The 20,103-nt window shown below is 39.9% G+C and overlaps 1 protein-coding gene across 2 annotated transcripts in view; it reads left to right on the top strand.

Moving 5' to 3' along the window:
* The first annotated feature begins 313 nt into the window (after positions 1-313).
* FGD3 (FYVE, RhoGEF and PH domain containing 3) overlaps positions 314-20,103 on the top strand; it is a 53,644-nt gene continuing 33,854 nt past the window's right edge. For both annotated transcript variants that reach the window (XM_066613943.1, XM_066613942.1), the window contains exons 1-6: positions 314-376; positions 1,619-2,213; positions 13,013-13,102; positions 14,352-14,488; positions 16,495-16,651; positions 18,081-18,219. In XM_066613943.1, the coding sequence (XP_066470040.1) occupies positions 1,668-2,213; positions 13,013-13,102; positions 14,352-14,488; positions 16,495-16,651; positions 18,081-18,219 (1,069 nt within the window). In that variant the 5' untranslated portion in view covers positions 314-376; positions 1,619-1,667. The remainder of the gene's footprint in view (positions 377-1,618; positions 2,214-13,012; positions 13,103-14,351; positions 14,489-16,494; positions 16,652-18,080; positions 18,220-20,103) is intronic.

Raw genomic sequence — 20,103 nt, 5'->3', positions numbered from 1 at the left:
TGTGAGTCTTTGAGAGCTCTAACAAAATACAAATGAGAAGACGAGGAGTTGGGTTTAAAGCAACCTGTTGTGCTGATGTATGAAGATAATCTGATGTTACATTTCTTCCAGCATAGTAAAGCATTGGTGTCTCCAACTTTTTATTGGAGCAATCAGCTTTGTTGTTGTTAAAGATGTAGCTACTGCTTCTTCTTTTTTTAGTTCCTCCTAAACCTGTTCATCTCCAGCCTGCTGGGCAGGAGAGGATTCCTCCGGCACCATCCAGGCCCTTGCCAGCAGATCCCAAGTCATCAAGAAGCTTAGTGCCTGAAGAAGGCAACCTAACACCAACCTCGGCAGACATTAACAGGCTCATTGAAAAATTTGAAAATATTAAGTAAGTATTTGGTTTTTACTGATATCATCTGTTCTTTTGATAAGTTTTTTTGGGGGGAAAGACTTATTTTAACAGTGAAAGATAAAAGTATGACTTGTCATATATGCCTAAATTGTAATGGATTTATTTGTTCCCAATTAGCTCCCCAGCCTGTCCCGAAACTAGTGAGATATTTTAAAGCTGCCTAATACTTGATATACAGGGTGACCCAAAAGTAGGTGGACAGTAAATGATAACATTTATTTCACCGACTGTCCACCTACTTTTGGATCATCTTGTATTTTATAAATGAATGGCTCAATCAAAACAGGTTTTGGTTAGCTGTTTTTGCTCAGTAAAAATGGAATTTCAGGTATAAAGAAAGAATCAGTAGATTCAAGGATACTGTTGGACTAAATAGCCAGCTATATAGAAGGATGCAAAATATCGGATATTATTAAGAGGTTATCCACCTGGAATTTATGTGCATAGATGATTTATTTAGACTGCACAGTTTTTCTATTGAGTTTTCTGGTTTTAAAATCAATAACTTTGTATGTACTGTCGTAAGACAGGATATATAGGAGTTGTTTTTAATGTTAAAAACATTCCATAAGTATTATTTTGTGGTTTGTTATGAGTCTAAATATATTTTACTGGTCTTTTAATGGGTTATAAATGTTTTACTTGCTATTTAGGCTTATGCCCACTGCATGCAGCAACTTCTTCAATATAATTTTCTTAATTTTTTAAAGAAACAGATTGTGGCTTTCATTTTGTTTCTTAAACATTGAATTATATTACAAATTTCAATAAGTTACTATGTTTAAATTCATACTACAATATAAATATTTGAAGCAGGCATTCAGACTAATTACATCTTCAGCAATTCCTAGATTACATTTTTAGAAATTCCTAAAATATTTCATAATTTGATTGTTACTGCTCTATTTAAGTGAGTATGAGAAATTTATAGAGATCTCCCAAGACAGTTTGAGGCCTGAGGCTGGAAATTCAGATGGCACCCCACACCATGGCAAGCATATAATAAAAAAGAACCATTATTTGCCCTTTAATGGTGTCCCAAAAACTGCCACCTGCAGCAAGCCAGATCACCTCGGTAGGGATGATCTTGGGACACCTTGTTCCAAAATGCAATAGGTATTTAGACCAATGGAAAACTTCAAAACTGATTGATTCTAGTTGTATTCCTAAAACTTTGCATGTGATGCCACTAATCCAGTACCTTTATTTTGTTTGCAGACGCCCTGTGCATGTTGGTCAAAGAAACCAGTTTCATTTAGCTTTTAAGATGGACCCTGAAATGAACTCATCTACGCAGTGTTGCCCAAACAATTGTGATGAAGTAGTTTCCTGTGCCTCTTCTACAAATGACAGTAAGGAACTAGATGAGACTGACTCTGGCATGCTTTGTAGCACTGAAATGTCTAATGCAGACATAATGAAAATTAAAGAACTAAATATAGACGATGCCACAAGCACTGAAGACTGTACGAATGTGCATGTCAGCATAGCACAAACAGTAGAGCTTGGCCGTAAGGACTCCACTGCTGAGCTGAACAGTAATGGCAAAATTCCCAATAGGGACAGTGGAATTGACAGCCCTTCCTGTAGTGTGGCAGGAGAAACTTTTCTGAATGAAGATGGTGGAGAACAGAAAAAAATACCTGTGACTGGGAATCCAGCAGAGATGGAAACTGACAAAAAGGGTGTCCGGTTTTCTGATGGGGAGCAGAAGAGAGACTCTGCGCAAGATGAAGACAGTGACATGGATGAGGGAAGCAGTGAAGAACAGGAAACAGATGTGCCAAAGCTGGAATGTGTGGATATTAACAAGGTAAAATATTAACTTGTATGTTCATCTAACTGCAGTGAACAGAACTGAAATTTACTTTCAGAATATATATATATATATATATATATATATATATATATATATATATATATATATATATTGATTTGATGAACATATGAAGCTGCTGTATACCATCTTGGATGTTTTATACATTATTATTTGTTCTGGATGGCAGTGGCAGTCCAAAAACCTTCAGGCCAGATTAGTCTGCCCCTCTGTGTGCTGAGAATTGTTCTGTCGCTGAGTATAACCTCCTTTTGGTTATGGTTTTGGTTGGTAATCTTTTGAAATGCTGCATATTAATGACATTTTAACAAGGATAACTTACAAGTCTTCCTGGTTGTTACAGCCCAAGCAAATGTGATTCATAATCACATTTCTAAATGCTGACAGCCTCTCTACAACAGTAAGAAAAGCTGTTTTTAAGCCATGTGTGAAGAGACACTTTAAAAAATGCTTTTATTTAACACATTTTTTGTTATCAGCAGAAAGTCCCAATACCAAACCCTTGTGGATGCTGAGGCACAACTGTATTGAGATGTGGGCAGCCTCCTTTGTCTTAGGGGATTTGCTAGCCCCATTTTCTCTTCCTGCTGCTTTGGGGTCACCTTCGGACACTTTCCTCTCTGCTGCCTCAGCCACATTATCCTTTGAGGCCTTTGCCTCTTTCCTTCAGTCCTAAGCTGCTGTTGCTTAGTGATTAGTCCATGGGATTTTTCCATACTTTTGTATTTCATCATCTTTATCATCACTCAGACTGGAAACAGATGGGTATTTACACTGGGATCACCCTGTGGTGGCTGTAATCATACCAGGAACCAGTGGTGATACCTCAGTGGTATCAGGATATCATTAGTAATAGCAAATACTAAGAGTAAAATTATAATTTAAAAATATCGGGAACCTGATGAAGGTCTGTGACTCAATGATAGGACATGTGTTTTGCAGAAGATCCTAGGTTCATTCTATGGCATCTACAGGTAGAACTAGGAAAGATCTTTCTCTTTCTGGAACCCTGGAAATCTGCCAGTCTGTGGAGACAAAGCTGAGATAGATGGACCAATGACCTGACTCAGTATATGGTAATTTTATGTGTTTCTTCCTATGTCTGTAGCTCTGGCTACATGATGAACTGATGACCTGTCACTTCCCCTTTTCCAGTTTTAGTTTGAAACAGTGATCTACATTGCTAGAGGCAACAGTTGTTCAAAAACATAGAGTTATAGGAGGGGATGTAATCAAGGGGCAACCATAAGATATGTGGTGATCTTTTCATGCTCAGGCCCATCACATAAATAAATAGCTACCAGTTTAATTTTCTATTCCTTCCCATCCAAATGCTTACATCTGTAACTAGGTCCATAGAGATAGCTATGTTGTTCCTCTCTGATTAAAAACAGATTCATTAGAAGATTGTTGCTTGTTTTCATTAACCATTCAAAATCATGGTATATTGTCTATGATAAGGCAGCTCAGCTCACATAGGTTACTCACAAATCTTAGAATTTGGATAGAATCATAGAGCGTTAGAGTTTGGAGGGACATTGGATGTAATCTGGTCCAACCACCTACTGTTACAGTATCTCTATAGATTGTAAAATCTGATTGTGAACCTGTATGATGTAATGTTTAAAGTGTTGGATTTGGAGCAGGAACACCTAGGACAGGGGTCGGCAACCCGCGGCTCTGGAGCTGCATGCGGCTCTTTCAGCCGTCTGCTGTGGCTCCTCCGGGTGAAAGTGGGCAGGAGGTCTGGTCTAGAGGGTAGAGCCTCCATTTGCCTGAAGATTAACATCCACAAGGTCGCCAGTTCGAGGCCACCGGCACCGTGCGACCTTGAAGCAGCTGGCAAGCTGCAGCTGAGCTGTTCCATCTGCTCGGAGCGTGGGAGGATGGAGGCCAGAATGTTAAACCAGATCGGAGCGTAACATCTTGAATGTGGTGGTTCTTGAAAGAGAGAACCTTCTTTCAATTTGTAAAAATCCCTGCGTGGATTTAATAAGCCTGCCTGTGTAAACCGCCTTGAATAAAGTCTTGAATAAAGACCAAGAAAGGCGGTATATAAATACTGTATATTATTATTATTATATTATTATTATATTAAAGTGGTAAAGGGGGTGACAGGAGGCACCTGTGTTGGGAGGGCAGGCTGCTTCCCTCCGCCCCCTGAGCTCACTGCCCTCCTCTCCCTTCACCCCCACCTGCCCCGCATTGGTTTCCCTTTTCAATTTTGCCCGCTCTGCAGGCTTAAGCTCCCTGTTTTTCCCTTCCCCAAATCTCCAGCAGGACGCCGCCCTCCTCCTCAGCCATTGCGAGCCCTTGCAGCCTGCCTTTCCCTGAGCAGGTCCCCACTCAGTGCGAGGAGAGGCTTTTCATCCACAGCAGAGGAGACATCCTGTGTGTCTACTCAGTAGTAAGCCCCATTACAGCAGATGAAGCTTACTCCCAGGAAAGGATGCCTGGGATTGCAGCATTGGAGCCTGCTCCTATGCTTGTCTACTCTGTTGTAAGCCCCATTACAGTGGATGAAGCTTACTCCCAGGAAAGGGTGCCTGGGATTGCAGCCTTGGAGCCTGCTTCCGTGCGTGTCTACTCAGTGGTAAGCCCCATTACATTGGATGAGGCTTACTCCCAGGAAAGGGTGCCTAGGATTGCAACCTTGGAGCCTGCTCAAGGCCAAGCGCAAGGACGGGTGAGTGGGAGCCCATTCCCAGCAGGCCTGTTCACGAGCAAGCCCTGCTGTAGTCCCTGGGCTACTGCCAGGAAGGTGTGGAGGGCTGTAGCCTCAGCTCCCTCCTGTGCAGGTCTACTCACAAGTAGACAGTGAGGCTTCCTCCCAGGAAAGTGTGGAGAGGACTGCAACCTGAGAGCTCCAACCAACTTGTCTGCTCAGAAGTCCCATTGTAGCCAATGGGGTTTACTCCCAGGATAGTGTGGAGAGGGTTGCAGCCTGAGTGAGGGAGGGCAGGCAGGCAGGCAGGGCAGAAGCTGGCCTGTGGCTGCCCCCCCCCCCCCAGCTCTGGCTTCTTCTCTTCCCCACCTCTGGAGTCTGTGTCCTTTTTTCCTTCCAGCAGGGTGCCTCTGGAAGGTGGGGGGAGTTCTTTAGTATCCATGTAAGATAAGCAGATGTCATAACCGCCATATGTATTGGAATCCTGGAAAATCTGGTGAGGAGGTAGATGTGGTGACAGCAGTGGCCCCTTTAAGGGTAAGGCCTGGGCATCCAGCAGAGTGTGCTGCGCAGCTGCAGCCACTTGAAGGCAACAGAGCCCTCAGGGATATAAGGAGCACCTGAGGAAGGGGGTGTGGGTTGTAGAAGGAGTGCAGGTTGGAGGTAGGAGAGGAGACTGACTGACTGGGCTTATTGACTTGGATACTCTGACTGATTTGACTGACTTACTTTGGAATCTGACCTTGGACTGTGACTTGGCTTATTGACTTTGGACTCTGCCCTGGATACTCTGACTGACTTTGTGTCTAACGGACTGCTGGAGACACTGGAGTTTGAAGTGTGGCTGCTGTGCTGAAGACCTGCTGAGGACCAAGGATCTGCTGTAGTGGCGGGAGGCTGCTGGCAGGAGAGAGGACCTCTGCAGGTTGAACAGGCGAGCTACCCTGGAGGTGGGGTCCAGCAGGACTGCAGGGCAGAACCAGGGTCATTTGTTGGGGGAAAGAAGGGGAGCTAATTTGTTTAAAGTGTACAGAGTGTACTCACCAACTTTGGATCTGTTCTCATTCCCGAAGGTGTTAATGAGAGTCAATTTGCAAAAATCTTTGTGTGACAGCAGAAGTTTGCAAGATAAAAAAGGCATTTATAATTACTAGCTAGGAAAGCATTAGAAACAACATCTGTAAACTAAAACAAGACTGGGTTCCACTTTTCAACGGTTTCTGCTTTTCACCATTGCTCTGGTCCCTAACCTGTCAAATGAGCGGAGGACGCATGTATTCCTTTAGATTCCTTTATTCCCCCCATCTAGTGGCTTAGTGCGGTATAGCATCTATATGATGCATTTGGGGTGACAGTGGAGAAGCAAGAAGTCAGTCTTTAATGCTATTTTCCCACTAATTTGGTATCCATTGATTTTTTGTTTATCCACTAGGGGTTCTGGAATAGAATCCCAGTGAATAACAAGCACGATTGTACCTTGCTGAAGCTTAATAACATGGGAATAGACTCCGAAATAGTGTCGCTGAATCTTTATGCGTGAGTGTTGGGTCAGTGTATTAATATGGGTCAAGTCCAGAAGAAAGGGCAAAAATATTGATTTTGGTGTCATTGCAAAATTAGGGGTAGAGTAATAGCAGACAATAAGATAAAATCAGGAAATCTATTCTGAAGAATGCAGCCCTTCAAAGTATGTGGCGTTGCTTTGCTCTGCACTATAGCGTAATAAACGCACACAGTCTACAATGTAATGAAACTCACAGTGGCAAGTCTCTAGGTGGAGATAGTACTGTCTGTCTAGCAGCAGCCTGGATTATATGACAGCATTAACCAACTAATCTTTAAATACACATTAAGATCCTTAGTATCAGGTCTGTTAGCTATTCTTATTTAACTTATGCACACATTGATGACCATACAGTTTCTTTCATAGAAAGAATAAGGAAACATACCTTTCTCATTTTTTTTCATTCTTTCTACCTAATAAAAATTGCAAGTTAAAAGCTGAAAATGCCTGTCAAAATAGGCATCAAAGACATATGAAACTTTATATTTGAAAGCAGGTTTAGAATATTTTATTAGCTTACATATTTGGGTTTGAAAGAGCAATATGTATGGAATTAACTTAAATTTTTTATTTAATGTGTGCAAATATTTTGAATTGGATATCTTCATGTTCAGCTACACCACAGTCTCAATTGTGTTTTGACTTCCTCTCTCTCCCAATCTGTCTTCTCTTCTGGACCACATTTGCTGGTCTGCTTTGCAGAGGTGTGCTCTTTTTAAATAACTCTGCTAGCACCATGCAGCTGTGTTCCTTCCTGTGTAGTGAAATGCACCCCTCAGAAACAGAGAGGTACTTTGGCTGCTCCCAATTTTGTGATTGTGTTCTGTTTAAAGCATGGATATACAACATATATGACCCTAAAGGCCTCTTTCTTTTTTTTACAAGTTAAAAAGGGCTGCATCTCTGCATTAACCACAGAAAAGCAATTTTAAAAACCTTGTTTTTAATCTTAACTTATTCTCTGCTAACTTTCTGTCCTTTCCATTTTTCCCATTTTCCCCTTTCCATTTTTCCCAATTTAAACAGAGAAAATAAAAGGTGTGGTGTTCTTGTCAACTTTATGTTGAGAATTAGATGAACATTGTTTTTCACTACTTAAAAAAATATTTTATGAGGCCCCTTCATAAGGGTAAAGTGTGACTAGGAGCCTCTTGAAAACACTCTGGTTATTCATTGTCTCTATTATATTTCTTCACCTCCTAAATTAATTTCTTCTTGTACAGGTGGTACCTCAGTATCCACTGATTTGGCATCCACTGATTTAACTCATACCAGGGTACACCTTTAAATGCCTTGTAACAAGCAAAAAAGCACCAAAATTCCATTGTCTATCTTTGTGCTGTTAAATAATTATAATTTCATTCCATTATAATTAGATTCAATTATTAACCCCATCTACTGTCTGAATGCGGTATAGTGTCTATACTGATGCATTCTGGGCTGACAATGGAAGAGCAAGAAACTTGGAAATGGGTCGTTAAAGCTATTTTTCCACTCATTTGGTATCCACTGATTTTTTTCAATCCACTGGGGTTCCGAATAATGAGACATGACCTGTATTGTGTATAATGCAGTTTCTGAATTGCATTTGAAAATTAAATTATGCTATACAGTAGAACCTCCAAAGTTGACCACCTCTCTATATTGACCACCTCCGTAAGTTGTATCTTGACGACTTTGATCATTGCACAGACCAATGCACAGAGTATTAATTTACCCTCTGTAAGTTGCCCACTGAATGCAATACTGTGGGCCTATGTTTTGTCTGGTTTGTCCCATCTTGGAAAAGTTTAGTGTCATCCACAAACTTGTCAACCTCCCTGCTTATCCCTGTTTCCAGGTCATTTATGAAGATGTTGAAAAGCACCAGTCCCAGGACAGATCCTTGAGGCACTCCACTTTCTACCTCTCTCCACTTTTTTTGTCAATTGCCCATTGACACCCACTGCCTGTTTCCTGGTCCTCAACCAGTTCCTAATCCATGAGAGAACCTGTCCTCTTATTCCCCGACTGTAGAGTTTTCTCAACAGCTTTTAGTGAGGGACCATATCAAACACCTTCTGACATTTAGTGAATCTGGGGAGACCCAGTGGAGGCCAGGCAGCCTAAGTAAAAAAGTGTTGTTTTTTTTTAGCTGCTGGGGGCTATGTAACATGCTACATGCTATGGGCTGGCAAGGAATAGCATTGGTCTTCCAATGTTAAAAACCAAGTATTTTTTTTAACTTACAATATTTTTTAAGCATATGAATTTTCAGGGGTTTTTTTAAACACTGATTGTGGGCTGTTTATTCTCTGTATCTTGATATAGATTAGATGATATAAATAGTAAGCATCACAAGAGGATGAATTCTCATTGATATTTGCAATAAAACTTCTTAAAAATCCAATCTAGATAATCTTGGCCTTGCATTTGTTGTCCTGGGAGCCAAACATGATAATATTTAAATGCCTTTTTTCCGTATGTTGACCACCTCCCTATGTTGACCCATTTCCTCCAGTCCCTTGGGTGGTCAACTTAAAGAGGTTCTATTGTATTATATGGCACGTGTCCTTCTATGTTGTATTCTTTCCAGAATAACTTATCTCATAAAAGTCTCATAACTTTCCAGAATAACTTCTCAGGCATTACAATTGTATGATATTAATTGGTTAGCTGAATTTGTCAGGTGTGTACTTTTGTACAGAGAGATGCCAACACTTGAATCCAGAACCTTATAAATCAAGTATGTTTCTTAACACTTGACAGCCACCTCTTTCTAGACCGGTAGCGATTCAAGAGCACATACGTCAAATTATTTCGCAAAAGAGCAGGTTCACTCTTCTGTAGCCACAATTATCTCTGCTCTTCTTGACTCAGCTAATTTTGAATGCCGACGATAAGACACTATGGTTTTAAAATAAATTTCCTTAAATGAAATATTTGTCACTGAAAATTTTTTCCATAAAATATTTAATTGTTAAAATATTTTTCTTTAAATAGAAAACTGTCATAGTATAGCGCAGGGGTCTCCAAACTTTTTGGCCAGAGGGCTGCATCAAATATCTGGTGTGGTGTTGAGGGCTGGAAAAAAAATTTAAATATAAAATTTAAATAAATAGAGATGGAACTTAGATGAGTAAATAAATGAATGAATGGGCTCATTCATTCAACCTCTCTGGCCCTCAGATCACCCTTCAGACACAACCAGCTCTGGTCATGTACAGTTGAGCGGGCCAGAGGCTTTCAGGGGACAAGAGGCTGGTTGTGGGCTGGATAGAGGCTTGTCACAGGTTGCATCTGGCCCCTGGGCCGGGGTTTGGAGATGCCTGGTGTAGCGACTCAGAGCCTAAATCAGGACTTCTGTGGTTCACAACTTGCCTCTGTCATGAATTCTCACTAGGTGGCCTTAGGCAAACCTCTGCTTCAGCTTTCCAACTACAATATGAGGACATGAATACTTACCTTACAGGGTTGTTGTAAGGACAACATCAAGAATCATGTGTTTTGCACACTCATGAAGAGCTATACTGTATAAATATTTAATGCCTTCATGATTTTGTAAGTGGACAGAGAAGGAGGAAGGGCTTAAACGTGTGCAGTGATGAATTTATCAGCAATCTTTGGTTTTCTTGCTTCATGGTCTGCTCACACCTGTACATTTATTACAATGTGAGCATGACTGAATAATCGAGGATCTTCTCTCTCTACTATTAAATGAAAGCTGACACAAGGGAGCCTATTAGTTTTGATAATGTCTCTATTTCTGCACTCCCAGCATTTTATGACACATGCTAACCTCAATACATCCAGAAGAAGAAATTGCATGAAAGTGTGTTTAGGTTTATCCATTCCAGCAGGTTCATGAGAGCATGCCTAGTTGTTTCTGAGTACAGGCAGCACCCCTGTATCAGCTGATATGGTATACACAGATTCAGTTATCTGCATATCTGGAGGATCTCTCGTGCTCCCTGCACACCCATTAGCGTTGGTTAGGCGTTGGTTGGGCAGGAGGTCTGGTCTAGAGGGTAGAGCCTCCATTTGCCTGAAGATTAACATCCACAAGGTCGCCAGTTCGAGGCCACCGGCACCGTGCGACCTTGAAGCAGCTGGCAAGCTGCAGCTGAGCTGTTCCATCTGCTCGGAGCGTGGGAGGATGGAGGCCAGAATGTTAAACCAGATCGGAGCGTAACATCTTGAATGTGGTGGTTCTTGAAAGAGAGAACCTTCTTTCAATTTGTAAAAATCCCTGCGTGGATTTAATAAGCCTGCCTGTGTAAACCGCCTTGAATAAAGTCTTGAATAAAGACCAAGAAAGGCGGTATATAAATACTGTATATTATTATTATTATATTATTATTATATTAAAGTGGTAAAGGGGGTGACAGGAGGCACCTGTGTTGGGAGGGCAGGCTGCTTCCCTCCGCCCCCTGAGCTCATAATATTATTATTATTATTATTATTATTATTAGATCTTTACCACTGCAAAAATGTTCTTCCTTTCGTAGGTTTCTATAAGCATACAGGCTTATAGTTCATTCAAGCAGGTTGCAGGCAGTCTGAATGTTTGAAAAGCTGAATCGAACGCTAACAGGAAGCAGGAACTTTACTGCTTTACTGTTAATACTTAATCGCATTTCAGTCAACGTTAATGTGTTTGGAGGGCACTTTGGGGCACCATATAAATAGTGTTCTCATATCCACACGGGAATGAATCCCCTGCAGATATGGGAGGATGCCTGTATATGAAATATTGAAAATTAGGAATGATGAATGGGGGTTGAAGATAGCAAGAGGCGGTATGGAAATATTCTAGACTGGTACCAAATGATGAGAGTTGGAGATGCTGAAGCAGTTTTATATGCTGGTGACTAATCTTGCACACAGTAGGTTTCATTCCCTTGGAGGGTATTGTGACTCGAAGCGACACATGCACTTGAAGCTGCCTTGTGCTGAGTCAGGACATCAATCCATGTAACTTGGTACTATTGACATTGACTGACAGCAACAGCTTTCCAGGGTTTCAGACAGGAATTTATTTTTCTGTGCCCTACCTGGAGATGTTGGGGATTGAACCTAGGACTGTATGCCTGCAAAAACTTGTGCTCTACCACTTACCTTTGGGCCTCTAGATCTACCCAAAGAATCTTTAGTTTGGCTGTCCTCTTCTCCACCTGCTGCCAAGCAACACCTTACCAGTAGTTCTCAAACTTTTAACTCCAGGACCCACTTTTTAGAATCAGAATCCGTCAGGATCCACCAGAAGTGATGTCATAACTGGAAGTGACATCATCAAGCAGGAAAATTTTTAACAATCCTAGGCTGCAGTGCTACCCACACCTACCTAGGAGTAAGTCCTATTTACTGTCGTTGTTAAAAGCATATATATAGTAGTCTGTTAAAAGTACAGATCTGTAACATTTCTCCAAATGCAGTCACATATCATGGTAGCATCAAGTCTAATATTTAAAAATAGAATATTGAAATGAATGGGGACCCACCTGAAATTGGCTTGTGACCTATCTAGTGGGTCCTGACCCAGAGTTTGAGAAACACTGTACTTGACTATTCTGAAATGCAGATATTTTTATCCAAGACTTAAAAAAAAGAAAAGAAAACTTTCTGTAGTGTGAACACTTGAAGGTCCTGTGCTCATTCCCATGCACAAAGTAGGTACAGGCAGTAAGTTCTATTCTCTGTTCCATGGTGTGTACATGTACAGACTTATTGAAAAATGCCCAATAGGACAGTAGACCTCTGAATGGGTAACAGTGGAAAGATCAGGAGGAAACATTTCTCATTGTATTTATATGCAGTTTATTCTGAAATCCAGACATCTTCCCATTTCAAGCAGTCTGGATAAGGGATAATAACCTGTAATGGCAAAACTATTTAAACTATCAAAGTTGATTTTGGACACTTGTGCTTTGTTGGCTGTAGGCCGTCAATTCCAGTAGACCAGCTGAGTAGTGTTTAACTTCTTACCTTTTCCCTTCTGTTGAGACGAAGGGCCTTCTGTATTGGACTATATTCTGTATTGGACTATATTCTGGAGTGAAATTTTACAGGTTGGCCCTCCTTATCCGTGGGTTTGGGACCTGCTGATTTGACCCAACATAGGTTAGGAGGTTCTCCTAGTAACTTCCGGATGCAACCGGAAGACTTTGCCGGTTGCATCCAGGAGATGCAGGGAAAACAGACCCATGGATTAGATTATCTGTGGGTTTTGGTATCCGCAAGGGGTGCAGAAACGGATCCCCTGCAGATACCAAGGTCCAACTGGATATGCTTGGGACCTGTGGTTGGCAAACTAAAATATTTATAGAACTGAACTGTTTGTAAACCTATCATGAGAGGTTACACCATATTAATCTTTTAGAAAAATACACTCCCTCCATAATTGCTTGCATGAACTAACTACATGTGTGCACCACTGAAACATGAAATGGAAGAACTCTTTTCACTGGAGAGCACGTATCAACATTTGCAAGAAAGAAATATGAAAAAGATTCTTATTTCCTTGGTTCTTAGATTACTTAATAAAATTCTGCCTTTTTTATGTTGCAGTGCTCTGAACCACAGAAACTGTTTAACATTGCAAATGAACTTCTTCATACAGAAGAAGCTTATGTCAAAAGGCTTCATCTTTTAGATCAGGTAAGTTTGCATCTTCCACATTTTACTTTCTTGATTTTTTTCTTTGTTATTCCAGTCTCACCATCAATATCATTCACATGTTTTTGTGATCAGATGCAACAGTCTGTCAAACTGATTTTTACCATTCTAGTAGTGACTACCTATCCAGAGTGGTTGCTTTTATTCCCAGTGCCCTCAGATGACTTTGCTTTTGTGAGACTCTTGCTCTTAATATGTTCATCACTACTTCAGATGCATCCTCCCCACCTGGCAGACTGTTACAACCAATACAGCCTTGTTATGACTCCTTCTATATCAGCTATCAAAAAGGCACCCCTGAGTTGTTAATTGTTTGCTGATCTGTGGTACTAAGGGGTAATCTGTGGCAAGTGAATGCCAAAGCATGAACAGCTTCAATCCCACCCTTTGCAATATGGGAATAATTCCTTCCTACTTTACAGGGTTGTTGTGAGAATTCTTGAGTTAATGTATGTGAAGAACTTTAAGCGCTGTATAAGTGCTGCTATTAATATAGATTCTAAGTTATTGGTTATAATGTTTCATGGGAGATTAGTAAGGCTGAACTTGTAAGGAAAAAAGTAAATAATCATGAAGTCTCTCATGATGAATTTGTTGTTGAACTGAAATTCTTGCTTGGTTTTGCTCTGCATTGCTTCATTTTTGAACACAGCATGGCAGTTATTTGGGGACCATTAGCTTCCTCCTGGGTCAAACTTGTCTGAAATAACTGTCTCAGACGTCTGCTTTCCTTTCAAATTAAATGTGGAAATAGGAAAAGAGTATCACTATCCAGACGGTTAAAAAAAAACCTTGGTGCAAAACAGTTTTTTATTTAGCAGAAAGTATTTGGGGAAGATACTTGAAAATAGTAAGAGCCTTTAACTCTGATTTATATTTGAGGTACTGGTTTCTTTCCTATAATATAGTGTTGAAGAAAAACAGACTTTTATATTGGCTTTCATTCAAAATGACTAACAAGCAGCTTTGAAATTAAGCAGGTGGCAGATTTATTGAAAAAGTATATATTGTTGCACTTGACTGAGGAATCATTTTAACAAGGTAAACATTTCTCTCTAATGCATCATGGAAAAACAATTCCAAAAATACATATCCTGCAGACAATGAGTCATCTATCAAATAGCTTGCTCTGTATTATCCAGCTGCACTAAATCAGTGTAAATATAGTTTCGTTTCTGATATCTTGTGAATCTGTGTGTGTGTTGTTTTTTTTTGTTTTTTTTTTGTGCAGGTCTTTTGCACTAAATTGTATGAGGCCGGGATTCCACCTGATGTGGTAACAGGCATCTTTTCAAATATTTCTTCCATCTATCGCTTTCATGAACAATTTCTCCTGCCGGAACTCAAAACAAGGATTACAGATGAGTGGTGGGTTACCATCAAATGTTTCAGTTTTGAGCACTTTCTGATTACTAACATGTCAACTTGTAATATGTAAGATGTGCTGTTATTCAAAAGTATGATATGTCTAAGCATCATTTTCATACTTAAGTTTTCCATGAGCCTTGAATTTTTTGTTTTGCATCAGAAAACCAAATCATATTTCAGCTGGCCTTTGGGCAGTAGTTCTATCATTAATTTATGCCAGTTCCGTACTTCTGCTGGGTCTGAAACAGTGGCGTTGCTAGGGGGCTGCAATGGGTGCAGGCCGCACTAGGTGACATGCAAAAGGAAGAGTGACACCACTAGTGACCAAAATTGCTACAATCGTAGTTTGTAGGAATAATACCATCATGCTATATACCATTTGATGTGTAATTTACAGTGGAATGCAATGAAAAAAACTGGAGTGAAATATTTTGATTTTATCAAAAGGTATGGCCATAAAACCTGAAAACAAAAATGCAACTGTCTTATGTAACAAAAAAGTACATTCCCTTAATTCGAAATGGATCAATGAGACTGAGTGTTTGAAAAGTCAGTGGGATATTATGATACCGCATGGAACCAATATGGTGTTAGTAAGGTGATACCCTCAGGGGGGGTGGGTGACACCGCTAGTGACCAAATTTGCTCAATCATGTTGTATACCAATCAATGTGTAATTTCATGCAGTATGCAATTAAACAAACCACATTGAAATATCTGTGTTCTATCAGAAGGTATAGCCAAAAGCCAGTGGGGGAGGGGTGATGGAACATCACTACACCCACCACATGGGTTGTTGCTCTGCCCATTGCATGAGAGGCAGTCCATCATGGGGGTGATGCACTGGTCTCCCACACTGAGTGACGCAAACCCTAGTGACGTCACTGCTCTGAATCCATGGTGCATCTGGAAACTATTACGCCTTGCCTCCAGTGGTATAACGTAGGCTTGAGCTGCTTTCTTTTATCTTTTAAACAGAGAGGGAGCAGCTACTGGTGCAGAAGCAGTGGTCTTCCGTACCCTCTTCACTGTTGGGTACATTTCTACTATATACATGGAGGTTGCTCCATAGTGACATTACTGGAGAAGTTTTATTGAAGCTCCACTGAAGTGCAGGACACAGAATTTGGTCCACATCAAGACTGAAACAAGAATCATAATAAGAACTCAAAACATGGAAATGTGACTAATTAACAATCGCTTGCAGTTTTATTGGTGACAGAAAATAGACATAACTTATATAAAGGGAAATCTCATCTCACAGTACTTTTAAAACTTAGGTGAGGGCAGTCAGATAAACATGGTACACTTGGATTGTCAAAAAGCTTGGTCAGAGTTTTTCTCCAAAGACTCGGAAGAAAAGATAGTTGTCATGGAATGAGATGACAGGTTCTCTTAAGGGACTAGTTCCTGATCAAAAGACAGGAAACAAAGATGGTTATGAGCTAGCAGTTAACAAAACTTAAACCAAATTATAAACCAATAAATGTCACATGAATAGTGATGTTCTTAAAATCTTTATTGCTGTCTAACATATTCATGAAGGAACTAGAGGTGACTCATGTGTTACCCAAGATTGTGAATGACATAAAATTATTCAAAATCGTGAAATCCCAGACAAACTGAAGATTTCCAAAAGGATTCAGAGAATAAATTTTCATAAGACAAGCAGGAATACAGTTCTCTCAACACTGTATACCTTTGGGCTTCCAATCCATGTTTGTTGACAATGCAGGGTAATAAAAGAAAAAAAAGTGTTTACAGAGCTTGTAGCTGTTCCAAATTTATGTAGTAATGGAAATGTACATACAAAACATGAGCTATTTTCAAATCCTGCTTAATTTGATGTGTAAGGGAAATTTATTTCTATATGCACCAGATTGATTTCTGTAATATATGTAAGGCAATTATATCTATACAAATAGAAATATGAGATGTATGCCTGTAGTTCCTAATTTGTTAGCTTCCATGTTTCTGCCTTTAAATTTGGGGGTTTTGTTCTGTAGGAATATAAACCCACGGTTAGGAGACATCCTTCAAAAACTTGCTCCATTTTTGAAGATGTATGGCGAGTATGTGAAGAATTTTGACAGAGCAATGGACATGGTGAATACATGGATGCAGAGGTCATCTTCTTTTAAAGATGTTATTCAAAACATACAGGTATAAAGCTATTGAACATCACGGAGTCCAAAACCAAAGAAAGCCCTTCCACTTAGATTTCTTATACAAGTGTGGGTAGCTATTCTAAATGTAAGCCTCAGTGGTGCATGTGAGGGAGGAGGCTGAGTGATGTCATAACATATGTGATTGTGCCTCAGAAGCCGTGAAGTATGTGGCAGTTCATTGGATTTACACACCAAATGATTATTGTTATACACAATTAGATAGGCATATATAATACTGTTGTGTAGTGGAAGGATTCCTGTTTGTCCTGTGTAGGTAATATTGCTGTGATTTATAGAAAATAAATGGCAAAAAATGCTTGACTGTATCCCAAAGTAGGCTTTTGGACTTTGCTGAATCATGCCTTATCAGCTGCTAAAAACTGCTCTTCCGCTCCACTGAGTTAATCAATATTCATGAATTACTGCAAATGTTTTCACATGTTGTTGCAATCTCAGGGCTTACTAATGCTCTTACTGCAAATAATTACACCTCCACAAACACGCACACCCACCCCTGTCTGGAGTCCTGTATGGAAACTCAAGCATAAGCAACAAACCGCTTGCACACCAGTTTTCAACTGCACCAAACACACAAGAGTATGAAAGTGCACAGACTGCACTGCAAAGCATTGTGGGGTTACTATGGCAACATACTTGAATTTTGTGCCTTTAGACCAAAAAACTGTATACCTGATCTGTTTAACCCAGATTTGAACAATTATTTATACATTACCCATGCAGCCGCTGATTTTTTGTAACAACTGACGTGATGTCAATAATAACACTTGAATATGATCCAGTCTCCTTAGGGTTGGTGGTCCAGTTTCAATTATTCTGAGCTAAATTGGACACTGTTATTAAAGGTCACAAGAATAGACTATGAAAAGGATAGGAGGGTTGGGGACCTCTCTAAATCATATTCTCTTGGTTGAAAGTTAGGAGAGGCTAATTGGAACTCTTGACTTTTCTTAACTCTTCATTATTTATACATCTGAATGTAGTTCCATGCAATATTTTGATTATGTTTTTACTTTGCAGTCATTGCTGTCACGTTCATGTTGTTACAAATTGATTATTGAAGCTCATTGAACTGCCTTGAACATCTACTTAAAATCCTAAATGGTTCTGCAGCTTTAAATACTTGGTATCTACTTCATTAAGGGCGCAATCCTAACCCCTTATCTCAGTGCTTTCCAACACTGACATAAGGGCAATGCAGCTCTGTAGTAGGGGAACAAACATTCCTTCCATGAGTGCCACCCAACTGCAGGATGCAGCATACGTCCCATTGGCACCGCTATGCTAGTGCTGGAAAGCACTGACATAAGGGGTTAGGATTGCGCCCTAAATGGTTTAAGTATGTGAACAGGACACAATTATTTTTTTTAATTGGCCATCGCAATATGTTTTTTTATGCATTACAGAAACAAGAAATATGTGGAAATTTGACATTACAGCATCACATGCTTGAACCTGTACAGAGAATTCCTCGCTATGAACTTCTCCTAAAAGATTATCTTAAAAAGCTTCCAGAAGAGTCACCAGATACAAAAGATGCTGAAAGTATGTGTAACCTTTGATCCTCATGGTTTGGAAAAACTGTCCTATTCTGCAAAATCTATTTTTATTTGTTTATTTAAATGAACAAGGACTGTTCATAAAGCATATCATACATTTTAAAGTCTCTGGCTGAAAAGTCCATAATAATGATGGCAATCAATTTGAGTTGTAAACCTGAGATTTCTAATTAATTTATGGCACCTTTAGCCATTGATTGTTGATTGATATCTTATACATGATCATGATAATATTATATTGGACATGTTGGCAAATCCTTTGATGTTAGCTGGCAGAACTAGCATAATGGCCCAGAATACAGGTCCAACCTTGTTATACATGGATTTGACTCAACACAAATGGCCACTGCAAATGAGAAGGAATGTGCTGAACTCTGAAGAAGGGGAAAAATGCACCCCTTTAAAATGCTTTTCTTACTGTTGTAGAGATTTTTATCCCAACATGATAAGGGCCCTTTAAATTAAAGGAAAACAGTTCTTTACAATACTTGGAGAGAGGGCAGCCAACTGACAATCCATCAATGATTCTCTCTCCAAGTGACCTCCTCCCTTTCCCCTGTACACATGAAAGAAAGATAATCCCTTAAAAGCATCTGGAGAAAGAGACTTGAATTGTCGTCTTGATGACTCTTAACATCACAAAGGTCAGCAAGGCTGTTTTTAAATCACCAGAGCAAAGGGACTTTGTTTTTTAAATTGATTTGCTATAGTTCGATTTTTGTCATCCAGGTGAGTTCTGGAAATGGAACCCACAGGAATAATGAGACTCAACCTGTATGTTCTGTCATTTCAACTTCTGATGGAGTTAAGTTGGAGTTGCCATTTGCAAAATTTGAAGGATACACTTATATTGCTTACTATCTTACATGAGCCCTAGGAATAATAATAATAATAATAATAATAATAATAATAATAATAAATATATCGCCTTTCTTGGTTGTCAGATTTCTCCTTAGACTTTATTCAAGGCAGTTTACATAGGCAGGCTATTTAAATCCCCGTAGGGATTTTTACAATTGAAAGAAGGTTCTATCTTTCAAGAACCACAACATTTCAGATGTTGCTTTCTGATCTGGTTTCACATTCTGGCCTCCATCCTCCCACGCTCAGAGCAGATGGAATAACTCGGCTCAGCTTGTCAGCCGCTTCAAGGTCGCATGGTGCTGGTGGCCTCAAACTGGCGACCTGCGGATGTTATCTTCAGGCAAACGGAGGCTCTACCCTCTAGACCAGACCTCCTGCCTAAGAAGAGATCATGTAAGAGAGCGAGTAGACTTATGAGACATGCAGAACACTGTGGAAGAATTCTCAGGAGTTAGGAAAGGTAAGTGATACAGATCCAAGAGGCAAGGTAGTAAAAGGGGCCTGAGAGAAGAATCAGAGCAAGGAGAAAGCGGTACTTTGAAAAAAGTCACATAAGTCCCATGGACAGAAGACATTATATATTACAGATCACCCTGCTAATTGGGTAAGAGGCACTTTTTCAAGTGGGTGCTCCTTTTTTTAGCAGGGGGAGAGTAACTGGCCCACCTCACCCCAGCACTGTCTGTTTTAGTGGCTGTCTGCTGGTATTCTTTTTGCATCTTTTTAGATTGAGCCCTTTTGGGACAGGGAGCCATTTAGTTATTTGATTTTTCTCTGTAAACCGCTTTGTGAACATTTAGTTGAAAAGCGGTATATAAATACTTTTATTATTATTATTATCATCACCCCAGGATGGCATCTTTTGCATTGGCTTTTGTTGGTATCTCACCTGTAGTTTTAGAATCTGAGCCTTTTGGGGACAGGGAACCATTTGATTTACTTTACTTTGTAAACTGCTTGTGAACCACTCTTATTGAAAATGGTACATAAATATGTTGAATAATAA

The sequence above is a fragment of the Tiliqua scincoides genome, chromosome 2 (genome assembly GCF_035046505.1).
Source record: "Tiliqua scincoides isolate rTilSci1 chromosome 2, rTilSci1.hap2, whole genome shotgun sequence".
NCBI lineage: Eukaryota > Metazoa > Chordata > Lepidosauria > Squamata > Scincidae > Tiliqua > Tiliqua scincoides.
This window is presented reverse-complemented; position numbering and strand designations above follow the sequence as displayed.